This window comes from Tupaia chinensis, unplaced genomic scaffold (genome assembly GCF_000334495.1).
Source record: "Tupaia chinensis unplaced genomic scaffold, TupChi_1.0 Scaffold000450_1, whole genome shotgun sequence".
NCBI lineage: Eukaryota > Metazoa > Chordata > Mammalia > Scandentia > Tupaiidae > Tupaia > Tupaia belangeri.
The window spans coordinates 372,232-394,966 of record NW_006159956.1 but is presented as its reverse complement, the minus strand read 5'-3'; the positions used below and the strand labels follow the sequence as shown (position 1 = coordinate 394,966).

At 55.1% G+C, this 22,735-nt stretch overlaps 1 protein-coding gene across 6 annotated transcripts in view; it reads left to right on the top strand.

The window, feature by feature from the left end:
- Positions 1 to 21,985, top strand: part of CSNK1E (casein kinase 1 epsilon) — a 39,683-nt gene extending 17,698 nt beyond the window's left edge. For 2 of the 6 annotated variants that reach the window (XM_027774523.1, XM_014590455.2), the window contains exons 3-11: positions 9,201 to 9,311; positions 9,414 to 9,562; positions 12,217 to 12,445; positions 13,054 to 13,224; positions 14,326 to 14,474; positions 18,445 to 18,637; positions 18,729 to 18,868; positions 19,518 to 19,582; positions 20,769 to 21,985. In XM_027774523.1, the coding sequence (XP_027630324.1) occupies positions 9,201 to 9,311; positions 9,414 to 9,562; positions 12,217 to 12,445; positions 13,054 to 13,224; positions 14,326 to 14,474; positions 18,445 to 18,637; positions 18,729 to 18,868; positions 19,518 to 19,550 (1,175 nt within the window). In that variant the 3' untranslated portion in view covers positions 19,551 to 19,582; positions 20,769 to 21,985. The other 4 variants (XM_006155353.3, XM_006155355.3, XM_027774524.1 and 1 more) reach the window with 4 other exon arrangements.
- The last annotated feature ends 750 nt before the right edge of the window (positions 21,986 to 22,735 follow it).

Sequence of the window (22,735 nt, the reverse complement as noted above, 5' to 3'; positions counted from 1 at the left end):
TTCCTAAGGTCCCAGACCCTCCACAAGGCCGCTGTGTCTGTCTGATGGGCCATGTTCTATGCCTGAAACTGGACAGTTCCCCCGACTTGCAGGCCCTCTCACCTCTCCCACGATCTGGGCCCAGGGGGCCTTACCCACCATGTGCCTCCATGGCTGTCCTGCCCCGTCCCTCTGCTGTTCCCCTCTTCAGTGCCAACCCTGACATTCGGGCAGGCCCTCCCACGGGAGAGCTGAGCCCCAGGGCAGGGCTGCCTCTGCTGGTCCAGGGTTGAGTAAGGGGCTGATGATCAGCTGAGAGGTGAGGGAGTCAGAATGCAGGGAAAAGCAAGGGCTTTGAGGACTAGGCTTCACATCTGCCCACCGGTTCTGACTGCCCTGGGGCCAGTTACTTCACTGTGAACCAGCTCAAGTGAGAATTAGGAGCCCAGAACAGACATCCCTGGCGGAATCTAGTAGAGACCCAGCAGAGGTGGGGCCCGCTTGGGGAGGGACTGTCCGGGTTGAGCCCCCAGTGGGAGTCAGGAACCGGCACAGCTTGGCTCCCTGTCCCTGGGAAGCCTGTGGCATGTGGTCATTTGAGCTGTGAAGTCTCTTCTTCCACACGTTGGGTAGAGAAACAAACAGTAGTACTTGCAGGGTGGCGTGGGTTCGAGGGGCCGAAGGGCTTGGCCTCCCCCACCCCCACATCTGCTGAATCACCAAGTGCTGGGCCCTGCCTGCTCAGTCCCACTGTCTGCACCTGCCTGGGCTGGGCCAGCCTCGCTCTTGCCTGGACAGCTGCAATGGCCTCCTGGTCTCCCTCTCCCCCTTTAGCCTTCTCTGCCCTTTCTCCACCAGTGAGTCACAGTGGGAGGTGACTCTGGTCCCCAGGGCACGTTCGGCAAACTCTGGAGACCGTTTTGGTGGTTGTAATGGGGGAAGTAGGGATGGGTAACTACTGGCTGCCAGCAGTTGGAGGTCAGGGTGCTGCCAATGCTGTGGCATGCCTAGGACAGCCCCTCCAGGCAGGCGTTACGCAGCCCAGATGGCACATGCCAAGGCTGGGAGACGCTGTGACCACACACCTTACCTGGCCACCTGGCCGGGATCAGAGCTGGCCACTTGAGACCCATGTGATTTCGCCCCACCCCACCTCTTTCCCTGTCATCTTCAGCTGCCCTGGGTCCCACTGCACCAAACCCATGTTGGCTGCACTCCTGCCCCCCGCCACCTGGCCTTTGCACGTGAGGGACCTCTCTGTGGCACATCAGGGGACCCCCGGGGAGGTGGGGCTCCTTTCCCTGTAGCCTTGCTTAGTGTCTCTTCCTGTGCTCCACTGGCTTGTGTCCGCTGGTTTCTCGGCCCTGGGCCTGGTACTCCTAACTGATGCGGGGCCCCTCCTGGGTGCCAGAACCACCTAACGAGCTGGGCAGTGTGTTCAGCTACCAGGTGAGGTGCCTGGGACTCAGGAGTGAAGTGACTTGTCTGAGCTCCCCTGGTTAGGTAGGGGCAGAGTCAGCCCAGTGGCTGGGCCTCCAAAGCTAACACTTTCTGTTTTTTTAGATGATTTATTTTATGTTTATTTCTTTTATGAGAATAAAGGAGACAGAAAAAGACAAGCCTCCCCAACGAGGTCTCCACCTCCAGCCTTCCCGGCCAGCCAGGATCTTGGGCACATGTGCCGGAATTCGTAGGCCACGCAGGGGACAGAGCACACCCTCCTTGCACACACAGCTGTCGTTGGAGCAGGTCACCACCACTGTGCCCCTGAGCCCATGGTCACTCTTGCTTCTTGTGCTCACAGGGAGGTGGAGCACAGCCGGGGGACTCCACTCCCCTCTGGTGCCACATCCTCACTGTCCCCCAGAAACATGTAGGCGTTTTAGTGTGCAGGGTGCTTCTTCTCCCATCCTTCACTGGATCTAGTGATCTATCTTGGTTTTTTATATGGTTCAAAAATCAAAATATACATACAAAACCAAAAATCAAAGTATTAAGTGAGGAAAAAAAAAAAAAAAAACCAGCCACAGAAGATAATAGTTTCTCTCGAAATGTCCTGAATTGGCAAATCCATAGAGACAGAAGTAGATTAGGGGATGCCGGTACGCAAGGCATGGGGGCGGGGGTGCTAAGGGGGCTGGAGGAGAATGGGGCGTGACTATAAAGGGTGTGGGTGTGTTCACAGTGATGAAATTACTCCAAAATCGTTTTGGGGTGACGGTTGCACAACCATGTAAACACACTTTTAAAAAACACGGAATTGTACACTCTGAGCAAATTGTATATGTGAGTTACTTCTCAATAAAGGTGTTGAAATAGAGCCCAACGCAGCATCCAGGGAAGTATCCCATCCTTCCTCTGCGGGCCCCACCCACTGGGCCTGCCCCAGGTTCTCATGTATCCTTTCAGTGTTTATGTAGATACAAGTCCACACGGATACTTACTTGCCTACTTTTTTTTTTAGCTGAAATGAGAGTAGAATACATACTGTTCTGTACTTCGCTTTTTTACTTCCTGTGTCTTGGAGATCTTTCCACTTCTGCACTGAGAGCTTCCTCATTCTTTCTCCATTGTGTTCTGGTCTGTGGATGGTCTATTCTTTCTTGAATCAGGCCCTGGTGATGGATATTTGAGTCGTTTCCAAACTTCCGCTATTGGAAACAGCCTACAGTGGACAGCCTTGTCCGGGCTCTGTTTGGCAAGGTACTGAGTAGGCTCCCCCACTTGGTCAGAGTTAGGGGTGTCAGGTCACCTTCCAGTTGGGATTTACTAGTTCACACTTAGACCTGGGTAGGAGTGCCCCGGGACAAAGGAGTGTCATCTTGTTGTAGGGCTTTGACAGTCCTAGGTGAAAATGGTCTTTCAGGATCATTTCAGTTTGCATTTCTCTTGCAAGGAGGCGGAATGCCTTTTCCTAGTAAGCCGTTCATATCAGTGGTTTGGCTCTGAAGTAACTTCCAATTCCTTTACCTTACTTCCTGTTGAGTCTTTTCCCTACTGGTTTGTAAAAAGCTCACGGTAAATATATATTAGCTCTTGTCTGTCGTAAGAATTGCAAGCATGGTTTTCTTGGGACTTTATTTCTGTTTTCGCCATGTAGGAGGTTTTTGTTTTTGTTTTGAAGGTAAGGACACTTTTTGTGTGTAAGGGATGCTTCCCCGAGCACCACCCAGTTGGAAGAGGGAGACATGCAGGTCACCTTGAACAGCTGGGTGCTCTTCCACCATCCTGTCTTCTGCCTTTTTTTTTTTTTTTTTTTGAGAGAGATTTTTTTTCCTGCATGGTGTGTGCACTCACTGAAGAGACAGAGACAGAAAGCGAGAGATCACCCCCCCAGGAGGGATGGCCACACCACAGTCCCTTCTTCACTCTCCTCTTGGGATTTTGGGCAAGCATGCACACGCACCTGGCATGAGTTTTAAACTGCCAGGCCCAGGACTCAAACTCCAGTTAACTACGTGGGAGTTCAGCTATGTAACCATTATGCCATCTGCTGGTCTCACTTTTGCCTAACAGAGGTAACCACTACCTAATACTTTACCTGTTTATTGCCAGTGGATGCGTGTGTTCACTGGAGAGAGAAAGCACCCGCAGTGGGGCATGGTCACGTTGCATTCCCTTCTCCATTTCTCCACCCTGTTGAGATTTTGGGCACACATACGCATGCGCCTGGTGTGTTTTTCAAGCCTCCAGGGCCGGGACTTGAACTGCAGTGAGCCATATGGGACCTGGCTCCCCTAACCTCTAGACCACAGGACTGACCCAATCTGTCATTTTTTATTAGAATTTTAACACAGGGGCCAGCAAGTGGCATGGTGATTAAGGCTATGAGCTCCCACATGGCTGACTATGGTTCAAGTCCCAGACTTGACGGCTTGCTTTCTCACTTTCCCTCTCTCTGTATCTCCGTCTCTGGTTAGTATACATGCCCTGTAGCAAAATTGGAAAATAATAGTAGGTAAATACAATTAAATAATTAAAAAAAAAAAAGATTAGCACTTGTTTATATCCCTAAACCGTATGAGGGGCATCTTCAGAATTTCACAGAATATATGTATTATAAAGAAAACTGCATGGATTTAAAAAAAAATTTTGCACCAAAATAAACTTGAACTTTAATCCATTTTTCATGAACTGTCTGAAGTTCGGTTAGACTGTTTTGTGTGGCATGCTTTGAAATTGAGACAAATAAAAATGTGTGTGTGTTCTCCTATCACTTGCTTTTTCTCCCTGTTTTGAGAAATTGAGGTGACGGGGCCACATGGCCCACTGTGTCGTTTGAGTTCCGGACCTGGCAACTTGAGAAACATACCAGGTGTGTATGTGCACCCAAACCTGAAAGGAGAAATGGAGGAGGAGATTGTACCTCCCATGGGGTGCCTTCTCACTCTCGCTCTCTCTTTCTCCAGTTCTCCTGCAAGCATGTGTGCCCTCCGGCAAATGTTTTTTAAAATTGAGGTGAAATTTACATAACACAAGATGAAACATTTTAAAGTGTGCAGTTCGGTCTCACGTTGCATATTCACAGTGTTGTGCAGCTACTGCCCCGGTCCACTTCCCAAACAACGTCTGTCACCCCCAGACTCATTCTTCGTACTCATTAAGCGTCTCCGCCTATGCCCGTGCCCCAGTTCCTGGCACCCATGTCTGTTGGATTGATCCAAAAGCAATTGCGACTTTGGACCATGAATTTTAAATCATCATAACGAGACTCGAACACATCCTTAGTAATCAAAATAGAAACCATTATAGTCAACACATTTTTGCCGACGAGAAATAAGTTTGTTTATTCCTGTAGAGTAAAAATCCGTGCTTTGGGATTCGACGAACTCTTGGAAAGCATCTTCCGCACCCTGCTGGTTGCGGCAGCGTTTTCCCTGCAAAGAGTTGCCGCGATGCTTGGCGAGAGGTCAGGTGACTAGCGGATGAGGCAAAACTTCGTAGCCCAGTTCATTCAACTTTGGAAGCATTGGGTGTGCGACATGTGGTCGGATGCTGTCGGGGAAGAATGGGGCCCTTTCTGCTGATCGCTGCTGGCTGCAGGCGTTGCAGTTTTCCGTGCATCTCATCGATTTGCTGAGCACACTTCTCAGATGGAATGGTTTGGATTCAGAAAGCCGCAGTGGGTCAGACCCCATCGGAGTGACTGTGACCTTTTTTGGCTGAGTTTGGCTTGGGGAGTGCTTTGGAGCTGCTTCTCAGTCTGGCGCTGAGCTGGTGTCGCTGACGGTCACGTAAAATCCATGTGTCACACATCGCGAGTTGATCGAGAAACGGCTCGTCGTTGCATAGAGTAAGAGAAGATGCCCTCCACAAATTTTGGTTGGCTCATGAGACACCCACTTACTGAGCTTTTTCACCTTCCCAGTTTGCTTCAAATGCCGAATGACCACAGAGTTCTTTGGCAACTTCTCACGTAGCTGGAAGAGGTTCAGCTTTGACGAGTGCTCTCAGTGGGCCGCCGTGCCCTCTCTGCTCCTTTGCCGGACTTCGTGGGCCATGGCTCCCTCTGTCCATCAGCAGTGCCCGGGGTCGATGCATTGTTGACGTTATGGGTTGTCTCTGCTTTATGGCCCATTTTGAACTTGATAAGAAAATCGCTCGAATTTGCTTTTTGTCTGATGTGATTTCCAGTCTAAACTTACATTTATAAAGAACAAGTAATGTCATTAGCCAAAAAAAGGTGAGAAATATGTATTAATATGATGTGTAACATATCCTTGTTTATTTAAGAAAGTATCTAATAGCAAATGACAAATTGCAACAACGCAAAAACCATAATTAATTTTGCACCAACCTAGTACTTTTTTCTTTTTTGGGGGAGAGGATTTTGCTATAGGGCACGTGTGCTCTCCAGAAAGACAGAGAGAGACAGAGAGATAGAAAGTGAGAAATCCCCCCCCCCCCCAGCGGTGATGGCCATGCCACAATCCCTTCTCCTTCATTCTCCTCTCGGGATCTTGGGCACACACATACATGCCCGGCATGAATTTAAGCCTTTGGGTCTAGGACTCGAACCGCAGTTGACTACATGGGAGTCCAGTGACATAGCCATTACACCATATGCTGGTCCTCAACCTACTACTTTCTGTCTCTGTGGTTTTACCTATTCTGGGCATTTCATGTAATGGAATCATAGTTCCTGTCCTTGTGTGAGTCCTTTCACGTAGCGTAATGTTTTTGAGGTTCGTTCATGTTGTAGGCAGGCATCAGGACTTCCTTTTTATACCTATGTAGTATTCCATTTCTATTGTATGGACATACCACATGCTGTGATCCTTTGGGCTGTTCCTGACTTTTAGCCATTACAAAGAGTGCTCCTGCATGCTCTCTCACCCAGTGGAGAAGCTGGGAGCCACCCAGGGTGCTGGGAGTCCTTTGTGTGCCTTGTCCCTATTCCGCTGTTCTGTTGCTGGCCATCAGAGTTGTCTGTCCCTGTGCACATCTCATCCTGTCCCCTGGTGTGCACAGGCTTCTAAAGGTCACATCCTCGGGAAGGCATTAGTGGACCCAGGGTTTGTGTATCCAGCCACTCCTCACTTAATGACCAGCCTGCTTAACGGCTGCTCAGACATACGACCGGTCTTTACCCTTGTTCCCACAGTCATGCATTTCGTTTGTAAGTTTGTACTTCATTGTGAGCCCATGATAGGATTCAGAATAAATGAAAATGACCGTGCCGGATTTCTGTTCATTGTGGTGTGGTGTGTCTCGTCGCTTTCCGGCACTAATGTACTGTGTGCTTTCTCTGTGTGGATAGAATGATGGTATTCTAGACGGCAGTGCGTGGTATCCATGGCAACATGCATACTGTGGTGCTACAGCACACCACACATCGTCCCCCTTTAAACCCCTTGTTTCTTGACCAGTTTGCTCGCCGACCGGTCGAGAGTGCAGAGCGCCTGTGTCCTGGGTGACTGGGTGCCGCAGCGTGGCCGTGCCAGCTTGCCCCACCTCTGCCTTTCCTGCTTACTTGGAAGCTTAGGCTTTCTCCTGGTTGTGCGTGAGCTCTGGTGTCAGTCCTCCGGCAGCTGTTCAGGGGCGTTTACTGATCGTCCTGCCCCTCCACTCTTTTTCAGTTTAGTTTTATTTTACTCGTGACGGCGCGTGAGAGAGGACAGCATGATATGCTCTCAGGAGGGCCTCGTCATGCCGTGGTCCCCTGCCCCAGCCGTCCAGTTTGTCAGAATCTTGGCTGCACATACATGTGCCCAGTGTGTTTCAGGTCAGCCGGGCCAGGGATCCAAACCCACAGTCGGCCTTGTGACTTCCAGCACTCCGGGTCAGTATGTACCAGCTGTGCCACTGAGGCAGGGCCTGTTTATGACTTATTGAGCCGTGGGGGGGAGTGCAGGCAGAGTGCAGGTCTTAGTGTTTGATGGTATTTTCTTTTTTAAAGAATTATTTTATTTAACTTTATTTATTTTAATTTGACTAGACAGGGACAGAGTAAGAGGGAGAGTGCGAGAGGCAGAAAGAGGGAGAGTGAGAAAGCGAGTCGCCCGGTCTAGGACTCAGACCGCTGTTGGCCTTGTGGGAGTCCATCGCCCTTAACCACCACGCCACCTGCTGACCTCGACATTTTATTTTTATTTTTTTCGCTATAGGGCGCGTGCGCGCGCCAGAAAGACAGAGAGAGACAGAGAGACAGAAAGTGAGAAATCCCCCCCAGGGGGGTGGCCATGCAGCAATCCCTTTTCCTCCATTCTCCTCTCGGGATCTTGGGCACGCACGCACATGCACCCGGCATGAATTTAAACCACCGAGTCCAGGACTCAAACTGCAGTCAACTACATGGGAGTTCAGTGACATAGCCATCACGCCAACTGCTGGTCCCTGGTGTTTTCTTTTTTAACCTGTTATTATTTTTTTTAATTCTGGGAGGTCACACATGCCCAGTGGAGAGAGAGAGAGAGAGAGAGAGAGAGAGAGAAAGCACCTCCAGTGGGCTGTAGTGGCACTGCACTTCCCTCTGCAGTGTCTCTCCCTCCTGCCAGGACTTTAGGCATGAGCACACATGGGCCTGGTGTGTGTTCCAAGCCCTCAGGGCCAGGATTCCAACCTCAGTCAGCCATATCGGATCTAACTCCTTTAATCATCGGGCTGTGGAGCCAGCTCCGAGGGTATTTTCTTAGACAGGGGTTCCCGAGGCTTCCGGTGAGAACCCAGGAGTGGGGTAGAAGTACAGACAGGACCCTCTTACCTAGACTTGAAGACAAACAGAGCTGGCGTTGAGTCTTGAGTCTACCATTTTAGTCATGTGATGGAGCTGGGCGTCCGTTTTCTTTCTTATTTGCTGTGGGGTACACGTGCTTGCCAGGGGGAGAAAGGGGGAAAGAAATCACCTCCCAGGTGGGATGACCATGCTGCAATCCCTTCTCCATTTTTCTTTCGGGATTTTGGGCATGCGTGCACATGTCCCTGGCCTGTTTTTTTTTAAAGAATTATTTTATTTAAGTTTTTAAATTTATTGTCATTATTATTTTCCAGTTTGATCAGAGAGAGACAGAGGGAGAGAGAGAGCAAGAGGAAGTGAGAAAGCAAGCCACCAGGTCCGAGACTTGAACCGTGGTCGACCATGTGGGAGTCCAGCGCCCTTAACCACCATGCCACTTGCCGGCCCCAGCCTGGCCTGTTTTTCAAGTCACTACAGCTGGGACTCAAACCGCACAGGTGGCCATGTGGGATCCAGTCACCTAGACCACTGTCCCCTGGCTGGCACTGGGTGTCAGTTTCTTATCTGTAAAACGTGGATGAGAATCCGATGAGCTGGGGCCTGTACCTTGGTGTCTGCATTGATGTGGGCGGCCGCAGGCTGGTTGCCCTTCCTGAACCTCGTCTGCAGGTGGAGATCATCTGTATACACGCCCCGTCCCACCAGGATCCAGCTACTTCACCCCCACACACCCTGCTGACCCACTCGGTCCAGAACTGGGTTCCTTGCCCTTAGGTGATGTGGGGGCCTCATGGCCACGCCGACCTTGGTTCCCTGGGTGGTCCATGGTGTCTCGCCTCCTCTACACGGGCTGTTGGCCTCACTCCCCTGGGAAGCCCGTGCTTCCTGAGACCCTCTGCCTCCTCTCTATCCTCCCCAAGAGGGGCAGAACTGCCCACAGGCAGATGCCCTGGGCTTGGCACCGCAGGCCTCAGAAACGCTGAGCTGGAAGCCCGAGGTGGCCTAGCAGCCAGGGTGACCCAGGTCCTTGCTTTCTCCCCGGCAGGTGCCAACATTGCCTCTGGTGAAGAGGTCGCCATAAAGCTAGAGTGTGTGAAAACGAAGCACCCGCAACTGCACATCGAGAGCAAGTTCTACAAGATGATGCAGGGGGGAGGTGAGGCGCGGGAGGACCGGGCAGGCGGGTGGAGCCCAGAGGACGGGGCCCATGCAGGGTCGACGGTGATGGCCCCTGACAGCCTCTCTCCCTGACACCCAGTGGGAATCCCGTCTATCAAATGGTGCGGGGCCGAGGGCGACTACAACGTCATGGTCATGGAGCTGCTGGGGCCCAGCCTCGAGGACCTCTTCAACTTCTGCTCCCGCAAGTTCAGCCTCAAGACGGTGCTGCTCCTGGCCGACCAGATGGTGAGTCGTGTGTGTGTTGTGCCCCCCTTCACCCCCGTTCTGTCCCAGCCAGGCCATGTGGGCCCTGGTAGAGACCCCTCTCCTTCCCCGTCAGGCTAGTCGGCACAAGATACCAGGTCTGGCTCCTGGACCTGCAGACCTTCACCACCAGCCTTGCAGCCTGAGGGTGTTTAAAATGCAGCTTCCAGGCCCACCTGTACACCTGCCGAGCCAGGCTCCTGGGAGGGGCCCCGATGGCACCCACTGGTCCTATTTGGGGTGTGACCGTAGGTGAATTGCTGGGCTTCTCTAAGCCACAGGCACCTCTAGAGAGTCTCCCTCTGTTGGGTCATTGTGGGGATTGGGGGGCATGCCATGCAGTGCCCAGACCAGAGGAGGTGCCCTCTGACGGACAGTTGTTAGACCACAAAGTCCTTTGTTTTATTTATTTTTGAGAGAGAGATTTTTGCTATAGGGTGCATGCACTTGCCAGAGAGACAGAAAGTGAGAATCACCCCCCGGGGGTGGCCACGCCACAGTCCCTTCTCCTCCACTCTCCTCTTGGGATTTGAGGCATATGCACACACATGCGCTTAGCATGAATTTCAAGCTACTGGGCTTGGAACTTGAACCATGGTCAACTACATGGGAGTTCAGCAACGTAACCATTATGCATGCCATCTGCTGGTCCTCCCCACGCCCTTTATAAGCACCAAGGAAAGCTTCTTAAAAGTTAAAACCACAGAGTCTGGGACCTCGATAGAACTGGAGATCTCATGATGCAGGGGCTTAGTCTTGGGCCGTGGCTGGCATGCAGCACGTCTGCAGATGCCCTCATATTTAGGTTAAACCAGTACGCACAGAGGAAAGTTGTCAGATCCTCACAGCGTGTGAGATTCAAGAAAAGCTTTGGGAGATACTTGGCCGCGCTGAAGCCTGAGACCCAGAGTGGGTGCGAACTGCCCAGGGACATGCCCTGTGCATGCTGTTAATTTGTTTGTTTATTTCTTTACTTACTGCCCGAAGGTGTGTATACTCGCCAGGGAGAGGGCAAGAGAGAAAGCCCAGGGGAGCATGATCACACTGTAGTCCTTCCTCTGCTTCTCCATCCCATTAGCATTTGGGGCATGCACATGCTGGCATGTTTTACAAGTCTGTTTTTCTAGCTGCCAGGGAGGGCTGGGACAGGAGCTCAAGTCTGCCACGTGGGATCAGCTTTCTGCACTCAGCCCTCAGCCGCTACATGGCCTGCTACATGGCCTGCTGGGTCATCGGGAATGTCATGACGCGTCTTTGCATAGGAGAGCAGAAAAATACACCATGACTTTCCTGATGACCTAATAATTCGAGTTGTGTTTTGAGTTTTTTTTTTTTTTTCTGTTGTCATTGTCATAGGGAATTGCACTCGCCAGAGAGAGACAGGGAGAGGGAAAGTGAGGAATCACTCCCCAGGAGGGATGGCCACACTGCAATCCCTTCTCCACTCTCCTGGGATTTTTGGCATGCATGCAAATACGCCTGGCGTGATCTTCAAGCTGCGAGGTCTGGGACTCTTAACTGCCACCGGCTATGTGGGAGTCCAGTACCTTAACCACCATGCATGCCTCCTATTGGCCTCACGTGATTTGAGTATTCAAAATTAGCTTTAAGGGGGAACCAGCAGTTAGCGTAATGGCTATGTCGCTGGACTCCCACGTAGTTGACCGCGGTTCCCGACCCGGACCCGGTGACTTAAACTCACGCTGGGCGCGTGTGCATGTGTGCCCAAGATCCCGAGAGGAGAATGGAGGAGAAGGGATTGCGGTGTGACCATTCCCCCTGGGCGGTGATTTCTCACTTTCTGTCTCTCTCTGTCTGGCGAGCACATGCACCCTATAGCAAAAACCTCTCCAAAAAAAAAAAGACAGAACCAGCAGGTAGCATAGTAGTTAAGGCACTGGACTTCCATGTAGTCAACTGCAGTTCGAGTCCCGTAGCTGGTGGCTTAAAATTCACAAGGGGCATGTGTGTGTATGCATGCCCAAAATCCCGAGAGGAGAATGGAAGATAAAGAATTGCAGCATGGCTGTCCTCTCTGGGGGTGATTTCTCGCTTTCTGTCTCTGTCTATCTGGCAAGCACACGTGCCCTATAGTAAAAATCTCTCAAAGAAAAGAAAAAAGTTGCTTAAAGAGCTGGCTCGTGTGTCTGCCCGACGTCCTTTGGAAGCCAACAGGAATCCTGTATCTGGACCCATCTTGTCACCTCTGCCGTTGAGTGTCCTTGGTGCTTCCTCTGCCCCTCCCCTCCCTCTGAATCTGGTTGTCTCTGACTCTGGGTCCTCAAGTCCCATGAGGGTGAAGCCAGGCAGGTGAGGCTCTGCCAGGGGCCTGGATACCTTTCCCGCTGCGGCCTCACCATGGGTCCTGCCATCGCTTTCTCACCATGCCCTCTTTCCAGCTCACAGCACACTTGCTGAGCTCCTCCTTCAGTTTCCCTAATATCAGTTCCTCCAGGAAGCCTTCCCTGATGCGCTGCTTGATACCATCTTGCACGGCCGTAGCAGGTCTTTCCCTTGGCAGGCCAGGGACTGCGTGTGCGTTTTTTTACCCCTGCACCCCCGGCCCAGGGCCTGGCTCAGGGCACTTGGCCAAGTCCTCCTGCTGATCTTGCCGAACGACTTGCTATCCCCACTAGATCAGCCGCATCGAGTACATCCACTCCAAGAACTTCATCCACCGGGATGTCAAGCCCGACAACTTCCTCATGGGGCTGGGGAAGAAGGGCAACCTGGTCTACATCATCGACTTTGGCCTGGCCAAGAAGTACCGGGACGCCCGCACCCACCAGCACATCCCCTACCGGGAAAACAAGAACCTGACCGGCACTGCCCGCTACGCCTCTATCAACACCCATCTGGGCATCGGTAAGAGCTGGGCCTGAGCAAGGTGCGCCTGGGGGCTGCTGGCCAGCTCCAGCCACTGGGTGCCCCACCCCCATCTCAGCTGGAGCCCCTCTCCCCCACAAGCCCGGATGGATTACGCCCGTCTGCACAAAGCTGGGTCTTCCCCTTCATAAGCAGAGCTGCATAGGCCGAGCACCTTCCTGCCCCTCCTCATCCTCACGGCAGCCCTGCTGAGTGGTGGGGGATTCTTTCCTACTTGAGCAGGCTGGGGAGGGCACTTTACACAGCTGCTCAAGACCGCACAGCTTAGCAAGTGCCAAAGCCACATTAGGTCCCGGTCCCGTCTGAGCCAAGCCTGTGTGCTCTGCATAGGGCAGGGAGGCAGTGGGTGGCCACTCAGAGTCGTCAAGTGAATAGGTGCTTGAGCTGGGAACACAGATCCAAGGACTTGCGAAAGCTACTCCTTGGGTGACAGGACAGTGACAGTGCCTGTTTGTCACTGTGTTAGTAGTGAGCCAGTGTGAGATGGGGAGCGGGATCTGGCGTCTGATGCAGTGGGAGCGCACAGTGCAGGAGGAGCCGTGGGCCCAGTGGCCCCTGCCCCTCACCTTGCCTTTGACCCTCTGCAGAGCAGAGCCGCCGAGATGACCTGGAGAGTCTGGGCTATGTGCTCATGTACTTCAACCTGGGCTCCCTGCCCTGGCAAGGCCTCAAGGCAGCCACCAAGCGGCAGAAGTACGAGCGCATCAGTGAGAAGAAGATGTCCACGCCCATCGAGGTGCTCTGCAAAGGCTATCCCTGTGAGTACCCGCCCGGGGAAGGCAGCCAGGTAGGGACCCTGAGGCCCTTTCCAGGGGGAAGGTGAGGCCACACAGTCACACAGAACCCAGCCTGGGCTGCCACAGCCCCAGGTCCCAGACTGTTCATCACAGGCACTCCGCCGAGGCCCAGCTGTGAGGTCTGCATCCCTTGGCCTGGCTCTTGTACACCGAGTCTTCCTTGACCCGCACTCCTTCCCCCTCCTTTCCAGCTCGTGTTTTGAGAAGGAAATGGAGGTCGTCTCTGTTGGGAGTTCCCACCGTGCCCTGACTGTCCTTTGCATTTTTTGTTATTGTTGTTTTTTTAAGTTATTTTTTGCTACAGGGTATGTGCCACAATCCCTTCTCTTCCATTCCTCTCTGGGGAGTTTGGGTATGCATGCACAAGCACTCAGCATGTTTTTCAAGCCCCTGGGTCTGGGACTTGCAGTATGCAGTCAGCAATCGGCCATATGGGACATGCCAGCCACCTTAACCTCCACGCCACCTGCTGGCCTGTCCTTCACTTTTTTTTTTTTTTTTTTGAGAGATTTTTGCTATAGGGCGTGTGCACTTGCCAGACAGACAGAGAGACATAGAGACAGAAAGCGAGAAATCACCCCCCAGGGGGGATGGTCACGTTGCAATCCCTTCTCCTCCATTCTCCTCTTGGGATCTTGGGCACGCACGCACACGCGCCCGGCGTGAGTTTTAAGCCAGCGGGTCCGGGACGCGAACCACAGTCGACTACGTGGGAGTCCAGCGACATAGCCATTACTCTAACTGCTGGTCCCCCCGTCCTTCACATTTGTCTGTGTGGTCCCAAGTGCTGGGTAGGAATAGGCAGATTGTTGGAGACTTGCTCCCTGGAGCCAGCCTCCTGAGCATACCCATAGTTCACAGCTCCTTGGATTCTTGGAGGCTCTCCTTGCGGGCCAGGGCTTCACACAGGCCGGGCTGGGCTTCTGGCCTCTCCTTGTCTCACCTCCTCTGAGATTGAAGTGTTCATAGTGACAGTGGGTGGCTAGGACACTGCTGGCTGCTGGGGACCCTGGAGGGCATGGGTCTCACGGCGCCACCTCTGTTCCCTGTGACTCCCACCAGCCGAGTTCTCAACATACCTCAACTTCTGCCGGTCCCTGCGGTTCGACGACAAGCCTGACTACTCCTACCTTCGCCAGCTCTTCCGCAACCTCTTCCACCGGCAGGGCTTCTCCTACGACTACGTCTTCGATTGGAACATGCTCAAATTCGTGAGTCACTTGGAGGCCAAGGCGGGCTTGGGGGACTGGACAGGGCAGGTACTGACTCAGTACACCAGAGTGACCCACTGGCGGGCGGGCCTTCCAGCAAATGGGAGGTATGAGCTGAACAGTGCCAGTGACCTCACCGGGGTCCCAGAGCTCCCTTTCTCCCACCTCATCGACGCTGACAGCTTGTGCCTCCATGGCCAGCAGAGCCCAGGCAGGGTGCCGCCTCCCACCAGACCAAGGCGGACCTGGCCAGGCCTCAAGTCCCTCCTGGGCACTCGTGGCGGGGCGTGGGTAGCTCTGGCCGGGCCCCCTGCTGCCCTGATTGCAGCCTACACCGTCCTGCTGTTCTTGTTCTGCACGTCCCAGGCAGCTGCCTTCTCCGCAGCCCCTCTGGCCAACCTGGACCCATTCGTAGTGGTTTCTTTCTTCTTGGTCATGGGACCCTGGGTCTTGCTAGGTGGCTGTTCCGTCTCCCTCTTTTAAGGGTCCTGGGGGTGGGTAGGGGAGAGGCGTCCGTCAGCTGTGCCCGGAGCTCCAGAATCCGTGAAATCGTATGTCTTGTTTCACATCTCTTCTGGAAAAGGGGGCTTCCTCGAGCCAGGCTCTGCCCCGTGACAGCGAAGCTCTTGCACCACCCTGCCCCCGCCCCTGCCCCTGGGCCGGGCCCACGTACTCACCCACGTTCTGGTAAGGACCCTCTAGACCTAGCCTTTCCAAGACTCGCCGCTTGGCCGGAAGTGCAGGAGGTTGAGCCTCAGCTGTGCTCTCTCTGTCCCTTCCAGGTGCCCGGCGCCCCTGGGCACCCAGGGCCCCTCAGATAGGCCTGTGGAGGAGGTGGAGGAGCTGCCCCCAAAAAACTACTGGCCCGTGGTCTGGACTCCAGGGCCTCAGTTCTGACATCGCCAGGTGTGCCTGAGTCCATCGGGGCCAGGCCTGAGGAGCAGCCCCTGGGGTAGTGGGGGTGACCTCATGTTGCAGAGAAGGGGCCAAGCACTGGAAGGCCATGCAGAAACGGCCCTGCCATGGGGTTTGAGGGAATGAACCAGCCGCCTAAGGGCCAGGACAGAGCTTGAAGGAGGGTGATGACCACTCCCCTAGGAGGGGCTTGGCCCAAGGCCAGACTCCGTCAGCAGCCTCTGTAACAAACCTGAACTCATTAAATGTCTCCCCTGCTTCACCCTGGTGTGCCTTTCCTTTCCTGGCGGGGCCCCCGTCCCTCTGCCAGATGCCCAGGACTGAGGCCTTGTTCTCTTGGACGCCAAGGTCAGCGGGTTATTCTGGGGCTCCTCTTCTCTCTGGGGCTCAGTAGCTTGATCCTGCTCCCTCAGGAGGAGGACAGAAGCAGGCAGAGACTACTTTCACAGGCCAGGGGCGAGACCTCAGACGGCCTCCTCCTAGGGTGGGACACGAGATGGACAGCTAGGCACCTGTCACCCTAGACCTTGTGGCTCGGAGCATGGCTGAGGGCCTGGGGTACCTGGGGCCAGCTCTCCTCAGCACGGGGCGCTGGACACTTGCTCGTCCCCGCAGACGCCATCCAGTCGGGTGCTGTGGCAGGCGTAGCCCTTCGGCTCAGCCGGACCCAAGGGTAGGTTTTGCTCTCCAGAGCCCGTGCCAGCCAGCGCAGTAATCCCTGGCTACGCGTAAGCCCTTACTTGTGGATTCAAAGTTGAAGCTAGTCCTCGGACACATGTGCCACATCCCGAGTTCTCAGGTGCCACCGGTGTCTAGCTAGTGGCTGCCGCATCAGCGAGGCGGCCCTGGACGTTTCTGGCACCCCAGGAAGTTCCGTGGACAGTGCTGTCCCAGACGTCTGCCTGGTAGAGCTGCTCGCGGGACTGCAGCCAAGATCACTTCCAGAGCCAGAGACAGGTGCTCCCTGCTCACCGAGAGCCCGCGCTCCATCCCCTTCCTGGGGTCCCTTCGAGGCAGGTCCTGGACTCAGAAGCTGGGCAGAGTGCCCACATCCTTATCTCTGGCCTGTCACCATCACGAGCTTGACCACCTCCGGATGCACATTGACAGAAGCTTCTGCAGAGCATGCATTGGGGACCTTCTGGTGACACCCTTCACCCAAGGCCAGGCCCTTCTGTACCACTGCGCCCTGCAGGACGCGTCACTCGCACCCACCAGCAGACAGGACACCCTACTGGGCACCAGGGAGTGGAGACACTCCCATTGGAAGGATCTTGCCTTTGACCTTGAAGTGACTCCCCTTGACTTTGAAGTGGCCCCTCCATCAGGGCATTGGAATATGACACCTGGACCCGGGATGCCACTCAGACACACAGTCCCTGTGTTCCAAGGTCTAGCCCACTGGCCAGGAAGGACTTCGCCATGGCCAGGGACAGAGGTCACACAACTGGGGTAGCTGCTCACGTGACTTTGATGCGGACCTTCTGTGTTTTCTCGTGGGCAAATAAAGGTCAAGAAAGCTCCCTGGCGTGCGTTTCCTGAGGCGTCACCAGGGCTGGATTGAGACGTGGACAGTAGCTCACCCCGAAGGGCAGGGGCCCCACTCTGTTCTGACTGGCCACGGGGCGCTGCTGCTCTGAGCAGGTCATGGGATCAGTTTCAACCCCTTTGGTAGGGGTGAGGTTGCACCAGCCTTGCAGGGATGGCGTGCCCTGCCCAGAGGAGGTTTAGGATGTGCTCCTGCACATCTGTCGGAGTTGCGGTTGTGGCTGGGCCACGTTCTGCTCGCCCTAGCTGTGTGGGCAGGTCCCGGGGTGAGGAGTAGAGGTCAGGAGGTGGGGCCCAGTGGTCTCAGGCCTGCCCGACAGGTGTCTGGGTGGGAGGTCGGGAGAGATGCCGCCTAGAATGTTCTGCTGTTGCAGATCTGCCTGAACAGTGTCCTCTTGGGGTGCAGAGAGCAGAGCAGCACCAGGTGGCAGAGGCTCCCAGGCAGGGGACGAGCCTCTCTTGGCCTTGTTTCCTCCCTGTCCCAGCCGCCACCTCCCAGAGTGGCTTAAAGACAAGGCTCAGCCCTACTCCCATGTCTTGGCCAGCCCCCACAGGGGATTCATGGGATTCCTGAAGCCCACACCCCATGACCCGTGAGCAGGCCCCCAACTCAGCGCACAGCTCTCTCCACAGATGCGGCCCCCCTCATGCCAGCCCCCTGCCCCCTGTGGACGGCCCCAGGACCAGCTAGGTAATGCAGCAGGCACCACTCTCCCGTGCTCCTCTCTGCGTCTTTCTTGTTTCCTTCTGCTCTAGGGGCGGCTGTGGCTGAAGGACAGGGCCCCTGGGGGCTCGGGATACCCCTTCTGCTCCAGCCTTGTCTATGGTGCCTCTTTTTCTTCCATGGAGTGTCTAGCACCAGTTTCTTCCCCTCCCCCTGAGCTCCCGTCCCAAGGCAGGCAGTCTGAGTGGGTCCCCTAGGCCTCCTGGCTATGGCCTCCACGTACCTGCCAGGAGCTATTGCCAGCTCCGAGGGCAGGGAAGGACGGCTGTCAAGCAAGCTCCTAGTTAGGCACCAGCAGAACTGGGTCAGGTGCCGCTCCACCTTCCTCTGGTCTTGTAGCTCTGGGTCTGTCCTCTGCCCTCTCTGGGCATCCCTGCCTGTCCGTTAGGTGGGCCTCCGTACACCTTTCCTGCTCAGTTTGGAGAGACTGAGGGCTCTCAGTGCTCGGAGGGGCCAAGGCAGGGCCCAGCCTTGGTTGGGTGGGCCTTGGGCTGCCCTTGGCCACCTGGGGGCCTTGGCCCTCCGGTCTGACCTCCCTCTGCCTCTCTGATGCTGCTTTTTCCTGTCTCCGGTGGTTGTGCGCCTTCATTTCTCTGCTGCGTGATCGTGGGTCATTTCTACCTCTCCCATATCATGGTTTCCTGCTCCATGGGGAGGAGGTTGAATGGAGGTTTTCTGAGATGCCCACCCAGTCTCCCCTACTGCTCAGTCCTCGGGGGCCTGGAGGCCCAGAGCTCCCTGGACTCATGGAGCTGACCAGCGTCTCATCTCGCATCCCCGCAGGGTGCAGCCCGGAACCCCGAGGACGTGGACCGGGAGCGGCGAGAACACGAGCGCGAGGAGAGGATGGGGCAGCTGCGGGGGTCCGCCACCCGGGCCCTGCCCCCTGGCCCACCTACGGGGGCCACCGCCAACCGTCTGCGCAGCGCTGCCGAGCCTGTGGCTTCCACCCCACCCTCCCGCATCCAGCAAGCTGGTGAGCAGGGGAGCCGGGCAGCGGGCGGGGCCCAGGGACAAAGGCTCACGGGCACCCACACTGAGTGCGGCTTCCCCTGCTCACACTGCAGGCAATACTTCTCCCAGAGCGATCTCACGGGTCGACCGGGAGAGGAAGGTGAGCATGCGGCTACACAGGGGCGCGCCTGCCAACGTCTCATCATCAGACCTCACTGGGCGACAAGAGGTCTCCCGGATTTCAGCCTCACAGGTAAGTGAGAGACCCCATGCCGTCGGCCCTAATCCCTAGAGCCAGCCCGATGGTGGAGCCAGGACTTGGCCTCACCAAATCGCCTGGGGGTCTAATTGGCTCCCTCTGAGCAAAGTCAGCAATAGGTCAGGGAAGGAACGGGCCCCAGCAGTAGAGCGGGATCCAGGCCTTGCTGCAGGGCCCCTACTGGATGGGCAGTAGGAGGCTCAAAGATGGGGTGCTAAGTGTCCCTGCCATCAAGAAGCCCCCCAGGGCCACTGTCAGCCTTGCCAAGAACACAAAGGGTGGAGAGGAGGGTGAGGGCTTATCTGGTGGCCCCACTTGAGGTGCCACGTTTGGATGGGAAAGTTGGTCCGAGGGAATCTGATTGCCTAAGGAGCATGGCCTGGCAGAGGTGGGCAGGAGGCCTGCCCTTTGTGGCTTCTGTGGGACGCACCTTAGGAATGGACTCATTTTGGTCACTGGGTTGCTTTGGCCCCCGGGGCTGTGTTGTGTGTGTAGAGTGGGCGTGTGGTGAGGTCGTGGGGTCACACCCCCTTTCTTTGGATGAGGGGCTGGGTTGGGGTAAAGCCCTCCAGTGGGGAGAGAGTCACCAGCAGCTGAAGGACATGACCTGAAGCTCATCCCCACATCCCGCTGCCCCACCTAGACAAGCGTGCCATTTGACCACCTCGGGAAGTGAGGAGAGCCACCGTCGGACCAGTGTTCGCTTAGGTGAGTTGCTGTGCACCAGAGACCTAACCTGGTTCCTCCAGGTCCTGCTGGGTCTGCAGGCACCTGCGCCCCAGAGGGAGAGCAGTGTATTTTGGAGGGGCTGGGGGCAGACGGTACCAGGCACCCCCAAAATGAAGGCGTCTCAAGGGAGTTGAGAACCTTGGAGCCTTGCATTGCTCAAGAAGTTGGATCCATGTGGCAGCTGTGGTTTGAATCCCTGGCTGGGCACGCATGCAAGTGCCCAGTGCCAATGTTACAGGAAAGGGTCGCAGCAGGACCAGACCCTGTGGAAGGTGCTTCTCTTTGCTCTCTCCCCACGTCTCTCAGATATGTGCATACACTTTCATGAGCAAAGAGGAAAAAAAAAAACTTTGGCTCCTGCTAGACCCGTGGCTATGGCTTCCTCTGTGTAAGCCCAGCCCTATGTGGGTTAGTGTCCACGAGAAAACCCTCCCCTGCCCATGTCTGCCTGTAGGTCAGTCTTTAATTCTATCTTGCCCTAACATTCTGGAACGTTGGTTCCAAGCAGAGGTAGGGCTGTGGCCCACACTCTGACCCCTACCCAGGGCTCAGCCCAGTCTCAGCCTTGGGGCTGTTAAACACGTGAATTTACACAAAGCACTGAGAATAGGGCAGTTCTCATGAGCTCACCTGCTGGTGAAGGCCCTCGGTGACTTCTGCAAGCCCAGGAGGCCCTCTGGCCAGTGTGAGCCACAGTGGGCCTTCCATGGTCGCGTGAGGCCTTGAGGCTTGGCTCTGGGGCCTGGCTTGGGAAGGAGAGGTGGGGGGGGGTTCTTGGCAGAGGTGTGGAGAAGATCAGCATCCCTGGGGAGTAGGTAGGCAGCACTGTACACTTTCAGGGAGTCAGTCTGACACAGGATGTCCTGAGCATGATTCACTTCGCAGAAATTCACCCGCAGGTAGATCTGGGGGGTGAAACAGCTTATTCTCAGCCAGGCCCAGGGCCGGGAACCAGTTCACTGCCCAAGGCTGGTGGGGCAGGTGCGTGGCCAGGGCTGCTCTCCAGGGAGCGTCCGCCTGTGTCCTTCCCATGGAACTGGAGCCCCTACTGCATGCTGGGCTTTGAGCCAGGCCCTGGGTCCCTGGAGAGGGCGATTGCAGGACAAGGAGAGCTTAAGGGGGTCTGGTAGCTGCACCTGATCTGTCTTCTCTCTTCCCCTCCCAGTGTCTTCACTGTATTTTCTTTTAAAAAACAAGACTTTAAAAAAAATGGAAAAAAAAAACTCAAAAGAACAAAAAGAAAAAAAAAAAAAAAACCAGCACAAAACCGACGATGGATTTTGTTTTTAATTTTTTCTTTTTTGCCAACGGCACGAAGATGGGATGCTCTCAGCACGGAGGATTCTCGACCCCTGTGTTGCCAGCTGCCCCCAACCTTCAAGCCACTGAAGGTTCCCTGGATGTCGCCAGCCACACGAGCCAGCCACCAAGGCCTGCCCAGCCACCTCTTCCCGCCACCACCCACCAGCCGCCGGGAGGGGCCCTCTGGGTTGGAGATACTGGCCCTCCGTGCACCATTGGGGGTGGCCTGCGGAGCGCACGATGGGGCAATGGGGCAGTGGTTTGATCGGTGAAGGCAGGTCCTGTGGGGTCTCACGAGCCTTGGAATGGAGGACACATGCACAGTTGCCACCCTCTCTGAAATGACAGTGGCCGGCTCCATGATAGGCTCTGCCTAGTGTGCCCTAAGCATTTAGGTCCCTCCACTGCCTCTCCGTGGAGACCTGGAGCGGGTGCGAGGTGGTGCGGGCCGCGATGCTTCCTGTGCGTGTATGTATGTGTTCAACCTGTGTTTCCCAGGGCAGCAGGTGCCCGCCCGCCTGCCAGGCTGACTTTCTGTTCTCACCCCCCTACCAAGGACATGGGGGCTGGCAGTGACCTCCACTGAGGTCACAGAGTGTCCTCGCCACCACCAACCCCTGGCCCGCCCTCCATGCCCGGTCTGAGGGCAGAATCCGTGGACACTCCTTCCCAAAAGCATGCGGGTCTGGGTGATAAATTACTCCCCTGGTCCCGACAGGTCACCCGGGGTTCCCTCTCCCTGGGCTCTGCCTCTCTGAGGACGTGCCTGGGGTCAGGGCTGGGTGTTGGGTTTATTCATCCTTCCTAGTTAACACCTGTTTTTGTTTTTATTTTATTTTGTTTGTTTTCTCCGTGTGTGTATTTCCTAATTTATTTACCTCTGTTTCCCCTTTTTCCTTTTTTTTTTTTTTTAATTAAAGAGCAAAGCTTTTTATTACTTTGTAATTTAAAAAACTGAAAAAAAAATACTGAAGAACTTTGGGGGGAATTTTGTACTTTTTTCCTGTGTAAATATTGGACTTTTTTGAGCTTTATTGTGGTTGTTAATTTGAAGTAATAAAGTAGAAAAGGATAAAGTGACGCAGGCATCCCTTTGTCCACCTTTTTGCCCTGGTTGGCGGGTCTTGCCAGGACCAGCCCGAGTGCCGGAACTGGCAGTCGCCGTGGAGGTGGGTGAGGCTGGGGCCTTCTTAGCTCAGACACTTGGGCAGCAGCAGTACATCCGGAGGCTTTGAAACTCAGGTCCCCTCGGGGGCCTAGTTAAGTGCAGGCTCTGACCCCGGAGCGGTGGGCCTGAGAGTCTGCCCCAGTGCGTCCAGACGACGACACAGAAGACCACACTTAAGCAAGGTTCGCCCATTTTATCTGCTGAAGAGTTCTGTGAGTTAGGTTCCATTAACGGCCCTGCCTGCCTTCAGACGGGAGACTGTTCAGAGGTCAAGCGACTTGCCCGAAGTCACAACTTTGGTAGCAGAGGCAGGATTTGAACCCAGACTACCTTCCCCACCCTGGATGCCCTTAACCTACCCACCTGTGATCACAGAGCTCTGTGAGTGGGGGTTTGTACTTTCACCCAAGCGTCATTGTTGCCACAGGCTCAGCCCAGAGATGAGAGCAGGAGGGGTGGAAGGTTCTAGGAGGCTTCCCTTGGCTGCCAGGAGATTGTAGGCACAGCCAGAGCCCCCTTCCAGTGCAAGCATCTGAAGACCTGGTGACCCCTCCACCTGACTCGGGCCTGGTGAGGGGTTTCTGCCAGCCCCACGGCTGAGGTTTAGGCAAAAGTGGATCTGTATTTCCAGACATCGGGCACGTGTTCCCCAAAGCCATGGC